The 13,552-nt window shown below is 48.2% G+C and overlaps 2 protein-coding genes across 3 annotated transcripts; one reads left to right on the top strand and one right to left on the bottom strand.

Moving 5' to 3' along the window:
- On the top strand, positions 1-4,034 carry LOC117860974 (uncharacterized). Its single transcript, XM_034744421.2, has 5 exons — positions 1-486; positions 1,197-1,311; positions 1,413-2,096; positions 2,875-3,046; positions 3,513-4,034. Exons 1-5 carry the CDS (start codon positions 404-406, stop codon positions 3,536-3,538), a joined length of 1,080 nt encoding a protein of 359 aa, XP_034600312.1. The 5' UTR covers positions 1-403; the 3' UTR covers positions 3,539-4,034.
- A 1,893-nt stretch (positions 4,035-5,927) lies between these two features.
- On the bottom strand, positions 5,928-7,967 carry LOC117860973 (proline--tRNA ligase, cytoplasmic). 2 transcript variants are annotated; one of them, XM_034744420.2, is made up of 2 exons: positions 7,753-7,967; positions 5,928-7,675 (listed from the first exon to the last, which is right to left on the bottom strand). In XM_034744420.2, exon 2 carries the CDS (start codon positions 7,660-7,662, stop codon positions 6,136-6,138), a length of 1,527 nt encoding a protein of 508 aa, XP_034600311.1. In that variant the 5' UTR covers positions 7,663-7,675; positions 7,753-7,967; the 3' UTR covers positions 5,928-6,135. The 2 variants fall into 2 exon arrangements, with proteins under 2 accessions (XP_034600311.1, XP_034600310.1); XM_034744419.2 differs by having other exon boundaries at positions 5,928-7,665; positions 7,753-7,966.
- Positions 7,968-13,552: the final 5,585 nt, after the last annotated feature.

The raw sequence follows: 13,552 nt of genomic DNA, 5'->3' as shown, positions 1-13,552 counted from the left end.
GCTAGGATCCTGAAGCCACCGGAAGGAAGAACCCAGACCTAACAACACCAACAAGGGGCGGCGATATAGCTGGGGAGTAGTTCACTTCCCCTCCCTCTCCCCTCTCCTTCTTCCCCCAGCTACTCCCCGTCGCGTCGCCCCTCCTCCTACGTCTCCTTCCTCTCCCCGCTTCCGCTTCCTCGAAGCGGAGCGGAGGCGCGCAAGCAATCGGCGCCTTTTCTTGGCGTGCACAGCCCCTGATCGGCAGGACACCACCCGCGGGATCTCGCTTGCTGGCGTGGCCGCGCGAGATTGAGGCGGGGCGGCGGTTGGATTGCGGAAGCCGCTGCGGGTGGTGTTGGCGCTTCGCGGCCGGCCGGGCGTCTGGTTCCTGATTTGATCTGCTGCGGAGGTTGAGGCCGACATGGCGGCGCCGGGAGGGCTCGAGCAGTGGCAGAAGGACGGGTTCTTCCCGGCGGCCGAGGAGGTGCAGGAGTCGGCGGACTTGTGAGTGCCTTCTTAATCTGGGTTCGATTCGTCGAGTAGGGGCTGCAAAACTCGATTTTTATGCATGTCTACCGTTCGGCGATTGTTTTTGCCATGAATTTTGGTTGTTCTCCTTTGTTGGAAACATTGGAATGCTGTCTTTGATTATTTGGTGGATTTGGTGTACTGTGTTGAGGATTGAGGATGGGATTCTGAATTCCTGATCCGTGCTTGTTTGTGCGGTCGAGTAATTCTACTAGAATTTTTTTGTTGAATTTTCTATTTCATTCTGTTAGTGATTAGTGTGCTTTAAAGGTTGTCGGTTCAGATTAAGATGAGATTTGGATGCTTGTTTGCACTCTGTTTGGTGAACCGCTGGTTAACATTTTGTGGCTCTACCTATTTTGGCCATACTTTCAGTTTAGTTCAGATAGTGATTTGGTGATGTTCTGGGTAAAAGAATTGGTTCTTTGGTGCCCCCTTATATCTTATTGGGTTGATTTATGTTGGTCTTTTGTATTGTGTGGTTGGGGCAACTGGGCAAGTATGTTGCTAATTTGCTCGAGTTGACAATTCTATTTCTTTTTTATTTTGCCATGTAAGTGCCGTTTGGATTGTGACAATTAATACAAACCCTTGATGAAACAGACATATACACTTGCTAACAGTTATATTTATTTAGGAACCTAATAGTTTATTGCAAAGTTATTGAATTTGGTGAATTCTTGCAGGATGGAATCTATTTATAGAACTTGGATGCGAGAACGAAGTAATGGTTCTAGCTCAGAGGAGGTAGCTGATTTGCAAAGGGAGCTTCAGACAGCTTTAGGGACTGCAAAATGGCAGGCATGTTTTTACCTAAACCTTTGTTGTTGACTTGTACATATGTTCATATGCTGCAAAAGTTTATTGGTCTTGCTAATGGTCACCAGTGACTGTATTTGCAGTTGGAACAGTTTGAGAGAGCTGTAAGTTCCAGCAATGATAAGTATTCACTGGAAGAGGGTACAGTGGCCAGACGTCGGCAGTTTGTTGTAGCAATCAAGGATCAGATTTCTCGTGTAGAGAAAGAAATAAACGGTTCTTCAGTGGACAGTGGCAGGAGAGGGCTCAACTGGGTGAAGTTAGATGATGAGGAGCGAGATGATCTAGTTGCTTTCCTTTCAGCACCTGCAGAGTTCTATTCAGAAATGAAGAGTACAGATAGTAGTTACCATATTCCATCCAGGCAAAAGAATGTACCAATTGGCATGAACGATCAGAAGGATGCAGCTTTGATCATTAAAGACATTCATGAAGTACCACCCAGACAAATTTCTAGTGTTAAGAGTGATGTTTGCAGTCTAGCTGACCAGTTACATGGCCACAGAACAAATTTGAGTTCTGGTGATGGTCATTGGAAGATTGACATTGGTAATGAGATGGATGATGATAGAAAATTATCTCCGAACGGGGTTCAGGCCTCAAGTCAGACAACTGCTTTATCAGGCATCCGGAGAAGTACAGAATCTTTAACAAGAGTGAGATGGTTCTGGAATAGCTTGTGGAAACCGAAGAGTGATGAACATCGTCCATTAAGATATGATATGCCAAATAATCTGGACTTCAGGGTTATATCCTTATTAACACAGGTATACCAACTTCCCCTGCTGCACCACTCTATGGTAGATTTAAGGTGTTAGATGTCAATACTCTTATATTTCACTTATATGATAGAACCTAATGATCCCTGGAGATTTTGAGTCGTTCAAATAGTGTAGTATCCCTGATGGTTACATGCCTCCTTTAAATAAGTAACAAAATCAAACCTTGTTTTTTCTGGAAAAAGGTAATGGACTCAACCCTAGACATAGATATTTACGACTGATATTTACAAGCTATAAGCAAGAAATTGATATTATGATATTTCTCAAGATACTCATGGGAAGTTAGAAGAATATGAATAAAGGGCGTACCCAGTGTGAAAGCTCCCACACAATGTGGGGTCTGGGGAAGGGACTTCCTAGACAGCCTTACCCTTGCAAAATTCTTTTAAAATTCTGCAAAGAGGCTGGTTCGAACCCAGGACCTCCGGGCCACAAGTGTAGAAGTTAGGAGAATATGAATATTGATTTATTTTGGCTACTGTATGCCAATGCAGATGACATATTAGTGCATCCGAAACTGAGTGTTGCTTACTGTTTTTTTAATAAAATTTATGAGGTTACACATGGACATTAGCTTTTCTTGGTGCATAGCAATCCTATTTGCTTTCTTTAACTGTACGATCCATTTTATAAATGTTCTTTGACTGGTTTAATCCAATGTCAATCACTTTTGATTAAGTTTATTTATAAACTTGTTACTTGTTCAAGAAACTGGTGCTACCATTTTAGCTAATTTCTAACAACTCGTGGTTATGTTTTACAGAGATTGATAGGGCTAACTGAAAGAAGCCGAAGTTATTTGACAAGTTGGAAGGAAAGTTCCAGAATTTCTGCAAGGACGGGTGGGCTTCATATACAAGGCCAACAACAAACCATTCAGTTTGGCCGTTCTATTCGGATCACCCTCTTACTGGTGTTGAGTATCTTTCTAATAGGTTAGTGCCAAACTTGTCATGTTTCCTACTATGAGAAGAATATATTCGCTTGCACCATAAGAAACAACATAGATATCTGTCATGCTTTTCGAGCGTATAATCTATCCAATCTTGAGTGGGGATCACCATGGCATGCCTTTTTTTTTTCTCCCATACTCACTGTGGATTTATTTAATATCATTCATAGCTTGAAGCATAATGACCTGCATCAACATGGATTGATACAGTGTTAATACTGCACCTGACAAGGACATTGATGATCAAATGCATAAGTAAAATGTATTAAAGTTTGGTTTCTTTTTGTTCTAATGGATTATAGTGCATTCTTGTATTACATTACATTACATACATTGGCATACATTAAAATTGCATTTTGAGAAGTCTTGGCAATAGCATAACCAACAGTCTTGGATTAAGATCAATGTTCAGCTGGTCAATTTTAACAATGAAACTATGTGTTTTGCAGTACCATTTCTCGTCTCCTCTGCATAGCAAGGCTTAAATTGTTTCACTGGTGATGCAACCATCGGGACAATTAATCAGGGTTCTGCTGTTCAGAGAAGTGTCCAATTTTATTATACAAATCATGATTGGCGCTATTTTACAAGCTCAAGCTCAGGCAAACACTGCAAAGCGAGCATGTCCTTGCATGTGTGGCTGCATGGATGGCAGGAAAATGAGCACATTGGCGAGGATATTGATGGCACAATGCATGATTCAGGATCATAAATTCCTCACCAGCACATAATCATCATGAGGCTACTCAGATTTATGGTTGATTTGTTATCTGTTGGGATGGCTGGTTTCTGCCAAATGTAGACATCTGCTTTCTCACCCCCTGTTTCCCCACGAAGGCAATTGTAAAAAAATGTAGATCTGATGGAAAAGATATAAAAAAAGATGTGTCAAATGATTTATACGATTTGTCGAAAGTACCGAGAGTCTCGGTGAATGAACCGTTTGAAGGATCTGAAGGTTATTCATGGTACTGCATTTGTCAAACTGTTGAGGCACGTATGTATGATTCAGGTTTCAGGTGCCTGTGGAAGTGTAACAAGCTGTTGGCTACCTGCTTTACTGATCCAGGTTTCTACATTTTTCTCAATTGTATGGATACCTGAACAATCCATAGGTCAGTATCTCACCCTTTTCAAACTATACGTTGAGGAAGTTTGAAATCCTCAGAAATTTTGTGATGAATTGTTGCCTAATCGAGTAGCCGATGGTCTCAGGTTGCAAAGCTTGAAGAGGTCAGCAGAAAATCCGCCTTTTTCTCAGAATACATAAAAAGAACCATCCACCCTTGCTCCACGAAGATGGATGCCGCCCCTCTTTTCTGTGTGAACATGCAAACGCTAGCAATAACTCTCTTTTGGTTTGTTTACTTGTGTAGAATTAATTAATAATAAGTTTTTTATTTGAAAAAAAATAAGATTCATCCTCACAGAAAGGACCTGCAGTTCGAAAATCAACTTAAAGACGATTGACGAGGAACACCTCATGATGCTTTTTTTGCATCTTATAACACTTCACTTCCCCACGTCCTCCGCGCCCCAGCGAGCTCGTCGCCGGCTCGCCGCCTCTCCGTCCGCGTCTGCACCGACGTCCGCAGTCGGGCTGCGCCCCCACTCCTCACTCTGCATCGCGTGCTCAGCTGCTCTTTGCCCCCTTTGTGCTGGCACCGGCCGGATGAGCACGTGTTGTCAGTTGTCACCATGTCGGACGCACCCCACGTGTTCGGTAAAATGCTTATGCCGATGCTGCTCCCTAGTGAGGATCTGGATTTTGCGATGAATGGGCACAACCTGCCATCACACTGAGCCCCTCCATCGAATTACTCGACCAGCTAGGCGAGTTGCACGAGGGACTAGTCTGTGTTGATTTAATCAAGGTATGAATTCTTGAAATCTGCACAGCACTAACTAATTCAGCTTTTTTTTTTTAGAAATGGACTAACTAATTCAGGTAGGCGCTGACTGCTAAATCACAAAAGATGCAATTCCTTCTGCCTGCAACTTATGTGATTGTTTGCTATACTTATCTTTACAATAGTGTCTTTTGGAAGCCTGATTGGAATTGCAGCGACAAATCTTCAAGCGCAAGGTACTAACGCCAAATCGTAGCCTGTTGGTGTTCCATCAATTGAATTTAGCAGTATCATCGATTTTCATTCTATGGTAGCACGGCATTATTGATTCAGTTCAGTTTGACAATCGCTGCACACATTTGTTCAGTGCCCAGACCTCTCCTTGGAGAAGAATTGGAAGGTACTGTAGCGTGGCATTTAGATGTATGTATACTCGCATCACCAGTCATTAAACTAGATACAGCCATCTGGACCCAAAATCTGCAAAATGCATCACCTGATGCTAGGATTGAACATTGTGATTGTTTGTTTAGGATTAAACTGCTAACGAATTAGACATTTTGTCTTGATATTTAATTAATGGAAGTTGATTGAATTATTGCAGGTAAACGGATGCCACGGATGATGGTTTTTGGTTGGACCCTGGGGACTTGCAAATTGTACCTGCCAAAAGATGAATGTTCTTCAGGTAGTCCCCCATTGTTCCTAATCTGCTTAACTAGTGTGTTACAATGGCAATATGCTAGTCCCTCCAAAAGGAAAGTACAATAAGATACTGATACAACGAATCGGAAGCAATGCAAAGGTTGTCGTCGAGGCTTTTCATTGGACACAGAGAATGATTCTGCAGCATTCATAGTTAAATGCACATTTTATTTGTGGCGACTTCATTTATAATTGTTTAAAGTGCTCTGTCGAATGCAATAATATAGCCAGAAAATCCTCTTCAAGCAACCAATTATTTCAGCATTATTTATGTGACGATGGCATGAACCATCTTCTGTTATCTGAACATTGAACTTTGATCGAGTGTTACTCTGTACTGTTTAATTAAAGATCTGTATAGCAGAAACTGACAAGATCACTTTCTTATTGGGCGACCCTTTATTTAGACCATGGAGAAATTCAAACCATGGATGTAAATTCTAAACGCAGCAAGACAACACACTACAAACCGAGACACTGTCAAATTGAAACTTAATACTACATACGCCACTAGACATCAGTAACTGCGTCCCCAAAACGACCAGGTCTTTGCAGGCTTTCCAGAAGCAAAGCACAGGGTTCCATCCGGCAGTTCTGGCTGGTCAAATGGAGTGCACAATGTTTTGGCAGCTCCAAGCTCCCCTTCCCCCTTCGTCCGGGCTTTCACATCTTTCTCGACTTCCTCTTCATCGCACCATGGCGCCAAGATCAGTCTTTTGTCATTCAGAGCTGCGATGAACTCATCCCATGTGTGGATGACTCGGATGCAGGCATCTCTCCTTTCCTTGGCTGCCCTGAACAGGTTTTCTTGAATCCCATCTAGCAGCACTCTAACCTCCTCAACCAGATTAGCCACAGGAACATCAACCTTCACGCCATTGTCTCGCCGGACCATACGGACCAGTTTGTTCGCCAGATCTCTTGGGCCGATCTCGATCCTCAAAGGAACACCTTTCATCTCCCAGTGAGAGTACTTCCAACCTGGATTGTGATTCTCACGGTCGTCGAACTCCGCTCGGATCCAGGATTGGCTGAGGGTGTGCACGGCGGATTCACACGCTTCCTTGAGAGCAGCCATCATGTCAGCGTCCTTGTAATAAAGCACAGGGATGACGATCACCTGGAGTGGCGCCACCCTTGGTGGCATCACTAAGCCCTTGTCGTCGCCGTGTGTCATCACCATCACCCCGATCGAGCGCGTCGAGTACCCCCAGGAGTTCTGCCAGACATTCGACCTCGAGCCTCTGTCGTCCTCAAACTTGATGCCAAACATGTCGGCAAAGTTTTGGCCGAGGCAGTGGGATGTCGCTGCCTGGATCCCACGGCCGGTGTTCGGGACGAATGCCTCGACGCTGGTGGTGTAGAGACCGCCGGCGAATTTCTCCATTTCGCTCTTCCGTCCTTTGATCACCGGAACCGCCAGGAACTCCTCGTAGATCCTCCGGTAGAGCTCCAGTACCTGGAGAACCTCCTCGTCCGCCTCCTCCCTCGTCGCGAACGCCGAGTGGCCTTCCTGCCAGAGGAACTCGCGGCTCCTGATGAACGGGGTCGGGTCGCTGAACTCCCACCTGACGACGTTGCACCACTGGTAGCACCGGAACGGCAGGTCCCGGTAGCTCCGGATCCACTTGGAGAAGTACGGGTACATGATGGTCTCGCTCGTCGGGCGGATGGCGATGGGAGCTTCGAGGTCGGAGTCGCCGGACTTGGTGACCCAGGCCACCTCCGGAGCGAAGCCGTCGATGTGGTCCTTCTCCTTCTGCAGGGCGCTCTCGGTGACGAACAGGGGGAAGTAGTAGGGCTGAGCCTTCAGCCTCCTCATCTCGCCGTCGAAGAAGCCCTTCAGGAGCTCCCATACCCCCACCGCCGACGGCATCAGGATGTAGCAGCCGGAGACGGTGTAGTACTCGATCATCTCGCCGTGGACGATGACCTCCGAGTACCAGTCGCCGAAGCTGACGTCCTTCTTGCACGTCATCCCCAGCTTCGTCTCCTTCTTCTTGCTCTTCTTCACATTGCCGTCGTCGTTGCCGCCGGTCGACATGGCCTGATGGTCACTGCTGATCGATTAGTTCTCCATGAACGGCTAGCAGTGGTGAACCGAGACCAATGATGAGAAATCAAACATTGTTACCGGGTCGTAGACGACGGCAAGATCCCAAGAGGATGGCAACCGAGTCGATGACTTGAGCCTCTCCAGGTCTCTCGATCGCGGCGTAAGAGGGAGCCGGTTGATGACGGCAGGTGCTTTCTCCTGCTGGCCTGCGATGCGTCGTTGCTTTTTGAAGGGTACGCGCAGATGCACGTTGGTTGACCGAATTGGTTTCGTTGTTTCCTGGCTGCGTGCGGCGTAAGTTTCCTTGCTTGGTGTCTTGCCCGGCAAGGACTTGTACGCCGGCCGGCTACGTCTTTTTGTCCTTGTTGTATTTCGAGCATGCCAATTTAATTATGTATATGTATCTCCAGGAGCTCTATAGGTTGGAGGCAGTACTACTGATGATGAATGACACTGCAGACGTTGACAACTAGTGAAGCTAATGACACGAAACCACCAAAGTGAGGAAAGTCGTCTCGGTTGCATGCAGAATTACAAAAACCAGACGTTGACAACTAGTATAGCTTAATCGTCTCTGCGCGCTAGGGCGGAGTACCTTCATAGAAAGAGGTCGATCAGTGCATCACCTCGGTCGTGGCTCTTGGCGATCTCTTACAGGGACCAAGACTCATGATCGGTAAAGGCCCTATTGCAAACTCAGAGCTCTTGATTATTAGCGTGCTAACCTCGAAGCAGCTCCAGCGTTTGATTTTGGAGGGTGTTACGAAGAGAGAAGAAGATTTCCAGGGTGCTATACGATGGACCATAGGGTGCTTTGAAGCACCCTGTAGTTATCGTGCTAGATTTTGCACCTGGTGCTTTAAATAAAATATCTTTCTTTAGAATAAGTGGGTGGTAGGATCCCAGTGTAGTGAGAGAATAGAGAAGAGATGAAAGTTTTGTTAGGTATATTTTATTCCATATGGGATCTACTTTTGATAGAGTTGAATGGTTGTACGCTTGGAGAAACAAGCATTTTGCACCTGCATAACATGCATGGCAGCACCTAGCACTAACCTCTGTTAGTGTGGCACCGTCCGCTACCAATTAGGACCCACCAACCCTCGATGCGACGAGCAAGGTGTGCCGTATCCTTATGTTTCCATTAACCTCTGTTTCTAAATACTTGGCAATCTTGACCAAATACGGTTACTAAAGCAATTCACTTTTTAAACAATGAAATGACCAAAATACCCTCATGAAGCTATTCTTAAGTGTTTCTAGAACATTCCTATAATATTTGTATAAGGGCAAAATAGGAAACTGAGTTTTTGGATACGTGAAGTGCCTGAAACAAGTAAAGTGGTCAATTAAAGTATATTTGGAAACGGAGTACAATTGCTCAGGAATTTACCACGCACCCTCAAAAAATATGGTGGAATATGAGAATCTTCGGTGTTGGAGTCCCATTTGTCCTAAATATCTTAATAGGGACACATGCTACGCTCATATCTATAGTTATATCGCCCTAAAGCCCGGTTTGGTTCTTTAGGAGCTCCTAAAATTCCTATCACATCGAATGTTTAGATACTAATTATGAGTATTAAACCTAGACTAATTACAAAAACAATTTCATAGTTGGAGGCTAATTTGCGAGATGAATCTATTAAGCCTAATTAGTCCATGATTTGACAATGTGATGCTACAGTAAACATGTGCTAATGATGGATTAATTAGGCTTAATAGATTCATCTCGCGAATTAGCCTCCATCTGTGTAATTAGTTTTATAATTAGTTCATGTTTAGTTCTTCAAATTAGCCTCTGAATATTCGATGTGACATGAATTTTAGTTCGGACTAAAGATCCAAACATCCTGTAAGTTTTCCTATCCTCAGGTGCGTCAACGCGGTTACCGCCTCTGTCGTCGCGCCGTGTGACCGACGAAGCCTCCTGCCGCTCGCGCCTATTGCCTCGCGCCGCGTGGCCGTTGGAACCAAGTCGTTGCCCACGGAAAAAATCGCCCTTAGCTGCTTTGCTTGCCTCGCGGTGTCACTTCCTCATCCTCGCGTTCGGCCGGTGCTCTAGGCTGTGGGCATGTATTAGGAAGTATATGTGTATTTTAGGATGTATTTATCCTTTCCTTGTACATTTGATGTATTCTTTGTACTCCAAGCCATATTGGCCATATACATAGAGGTCACCCCGTCATTAGGGTGTGCGGTGTTTTCCCATCTACTTCTCTACATGGTATAATGAGATTAAGATCATGGGCCTCCTCTCCATGCGCCTTCCCCCTACTTAGCACAACCCTAGGCGGCACTGCCTTGCTACGCCGCCGCCTCCCACCCTCCGCTGCACCTCCCCGACCGGCTCCCCAACCGCCTTCCATCCCCGACCGGCTCCCCAACCGGTTCCCCCCCGGTCATGCACCATGTCCTTCGCTGACTCCTCTAAGTCCGGCAACACCACTGCTCAGGCTGCTAATCCTGTACCGCCTCCTAGACCGCCCCCTGTGCATCTGTGCCGCCACCTACCACCAGTGGCTCCTCTAGCGATGCGCCCCAAGCTCCTCTTGCCAGTGACGCACTCGGCAACAGCAACGGTGGCTTCATCATGTACCCAACGCCGCCACCCGCCGTCCACCCCTACGTCACCATCTCCGTCAAGTCTCATGTCCCCGTAACGCTGACGATGAAGTCCAATGCCTACTCCCGATGGGCGTCCTTCTTCAAGTCCATGGCAAGTTCGGCCTCAAGTCGCACATCGATGGCACGGTGGCGCCCCGACCCCAGGACCCCAACTGGGATCAAGAGGATTGCTACGTCCACTCCTGGTTCTTTAGCTCCATCGACGACTCCGTTCTCAACCTCGCCTTGACCAATGACGATCAGACCGCTCGGGATCTTTGGCTCACTATCGAGAGCCTCTTTCGCGCCAACAAGTAATCCCAGGCGATCTTCCTCAGCCACGACTTCCACTCCATGACGCAGGGCGCCTCCTCCATCGCCGAGTACTGCAGCCGCATGAAGACCCTCGCCGACGCCCTCCACGACATCGGCCATCCCGTTCAGGACTCCCATCTTGTTCTGAACCTCCTCCGCGGCCTCAAGCTGCGCTTCTCCAACACCGCCGACGACATCACTAACTCCTCCACCAGCTACCCGTCCTTTGCCCAGGCACGGGACATGCTCAACCTGAAAGAACTTCACCTCACCAACGAGGAGAAAATCTCTAACTCCACCGCTCTCCTCACCGGGACCTCCTCCTCTTCTGGCTGTACAGGCGAGTGTCGCTCGGCAGCAGCAGTAGTAGCCGCGGTAGCAACGACGGCGGCAAGAAGAAGTGTCTGAAGAAGGGCAGCGGTGGTTTCCAGGAACCCCCTGGTGGCGGCAGCTCTCATGGCGGTGGGCCCCCACGGCCCACCACCCCGTGGTTCTGTTTTAGTCCCGGGGCGGGCGCCATGGGTTTCCAGTAGGCTAGCGACAGAGGGAGCTGGCACGCCGGCGCCCCTAGTCTACTCGGCCCCCTCCGTAGGCTCACGCCGCCTATGCCCCTATTCAAGCGCCCACTCAGGCGTCAACCTGGGACCAAGCTGGTCTGGTCGCTACCCTGAACTAGATGGCACTGCAGAATAGCAGTTGGGTGGTTGACTCAGGTGCCTCTGGCCACATGTCCTTCTCGGATGGTATTCTTCTTTCCTGACTCCCTCCCTCATTACTGTCGGTAATGGTCACACCCTTGCTATCACATGTCGTGGCAACTCCACTCTTACCACCCCCACCTGCCACTCCACTCTTACCACCCCACCTCTCACTTTCGTCTTAATAATGTCCTTGCTATTCCTTCTATGATTTGTAATCTGCTTTCTGTTCGTCAGTTTACTAAGGACAATAACTACACCATAGAGTTTGATGCCTTTGGTTTTTCTATCAAGGATCTTCCGACCAGACGCGTGCTTCTTCATTGCAATAGCACCGACGATCTTTACACCATGCCTCCAGCAGCCAGCTTTACATCACCCCACGCCGGCCTCGCCATCTCCTCCAGTTTGTGGCATCTCCGTCTTGGTCATCCCGATCCTACCACCATCACCACACTTAGATAAACTTCACCCATTGCTTGTAATAAAGATAGTCATACTCTGCGCCATTCATGTCAGTTAGGTAAACATGTGCGGTTACCTTTCTCACATTCTAGCTCTCGCAGTTCTGCTCCTTTTGAGTTAGTTCACTGTGATGTTTGGACTTCTCCCGTAGCTAGCATCTCTGGCTATCGCTACTACCTAGTAATTTTGGATGACTTCTCGCATTTTTGTTGGACGTTTTCTCTAGTTCACATGTCTGAAGTCACCTCACACATCACTGATTTCTGCGTCTATGCTCACACGCAGTTTAGTCTTCCTATTCGAAGCGTCCAAGCTGACAACGGGACCGAGTTTGTCAATAAACCTCTCACTTCTTTTTTGACTTCTCGGGGTTCCACTTGCGCCTCTCATGTCCCTACACTTCTCCCCAAAATGGGAAAGCCGAGCGTGTCCTCCGCACCCTTAATAACATGACTTGCACATTGCTCATTCACGCCTCCATGGCCGCTCCTTACTGGGCCGAGGCGCTCGCCACCACCACCTATCTTCTGAACCGGCGTCCATGTTCTGCCGTTCAGAATGACATCCCCTACCGCCTCCTTACTCCCAGCCTTCCGAGTACTCTCACTTGCGTGTCTTTGGTTGTCTTTGCTACCTAAACCTTTCAGCCACGGCATGCCACAAACTAGCTCCTCCCTCAGCCGCATGTGTCTTCCTTGGTTATCCCTCTTCTCACAAGGGGTACCGCTGCCTTCACTTGTCCACCGGTCAGGTCATCATCTCTCACCATGTTATCTTCGATGAGTCTATCTTTCCCTTCTCCTCTCATCCTACTCACCCATTGTAGCTTGACTTCCTTTTGTTGAGCCCCTCCGATGTTCCTGCTTCTAACTCGGTCGCCCCATCATCCGACGTTAAGCAGTCGCAGCCCTCACCAGTTGTTTTGCAGGAACTCACCAACGACGACCCCGCCATCCTGTTCCATGGGCCGACCGTGTCCCTCGCTCCATCTACGGGCGGGTTGCCGCTCTCCACCGCGCTCTGACCTGCTTCGACCGCGACCGCGGCGCGCCCGTTCGCGTCCCCGCCTGCTCCGACCGCGAACGCGCCCCACACGGGTGCAACCCCGATCGCACCGGCGAGCGCTCCGATCGGTCGGGCGAATGCTCCGACCGCACCGGCACCCGCCACGACCGCACCAGGGAGAGCTCCGCTTGGTTGGGCGCACACTCCGATCGGTCGGCTAGACGTGCCACCTTGTGCCAATGTCTTGTCGGGCAAGTGGATCTTCCGGCATAAGTTCCATGCTGATGGGTCTCTCGCCCAACACAAGGCACGCTGGGTGGTTCGTGGCTTCTCCCAGCGTCACGGCATCAACTATGATGGGATCTTCAGTCCAGTTGTCAAACCGGCGATGATACGGACCATCCTCAGTATCGCCACCTCTCGCGCCTGGCCGATCCACCAGCTGGACGTGAAGAATGCCTTTCTTCATGGACATCTAGCGGAGACCGTCTACTGCCAGCAGCCTCCCGGCTTCGTCGACCCTGTCACCCCCCATTACGTTTGTCTCCTGCAGAAGTCCTTGTATGGATTGAAGCAGGCCCCGAGGGCGTGGTACCATCGGTTCGCCTCCTTCCTTCGATAGATCAGCTTCATCGCCTCCACCTCCAACACCTCCCTCTTTGTATGCAAGGAGGGACTACTCTACGTTGACGACATCATCCTCACCGTCTCGTCCTCGACTCTTCTTTGGCACATCATGGAGCGTCTTCACTCCGAGTTTGCCATGATGGATCTTGGCGACCTACACC

This window comes from Setaria viridis, chromosome 6 (genome assembly GCF_005286985.2).
Source record: "Setaria viridis chromosome 6, Setaria_viridis_v4.0, whole genome shotgun sequence".
Classification (NCBI taxonomy): Eukaryota; Viridiplantae; Streptophyta; class Magnoliopsida; order Poales; family Poaceae; genus Setaria; species Setaria viridis.
This window is presented reverse-complemented; position numbering and strand designations above follow the sequence as displayed.

Coding starts and splice junctions, on each gene's coding strand:
- LOC117860974 (XM_034744421.2), top strand. CDS start 404: ATGGCGGCGCCGGGAGGGCTCGAGCAGTGGCAGAAGGACGGGTTCTTC. Junction 487..1,196: donor GTGCAGGAGTCGGCGGACTT/GTGAGTGCCTTC, acceptor GAATTCTTGCAG/GATGGAATCTATTTATAGAA. Junction 3,047..3,512: donor GTTGAGTATCTTTCTAATAG/GTTAGTGCCAAA, acceptor TGTGTTTTGCAG/TACCATTTCTCGTCTCCTCT.
- LOC117860973 (XM_034744420.2), bottom strand. CDS start 7,662: ATGTCGACCGGCGGCAACGACGACGGCAATGTGAAGAAGAGCAAGAAG.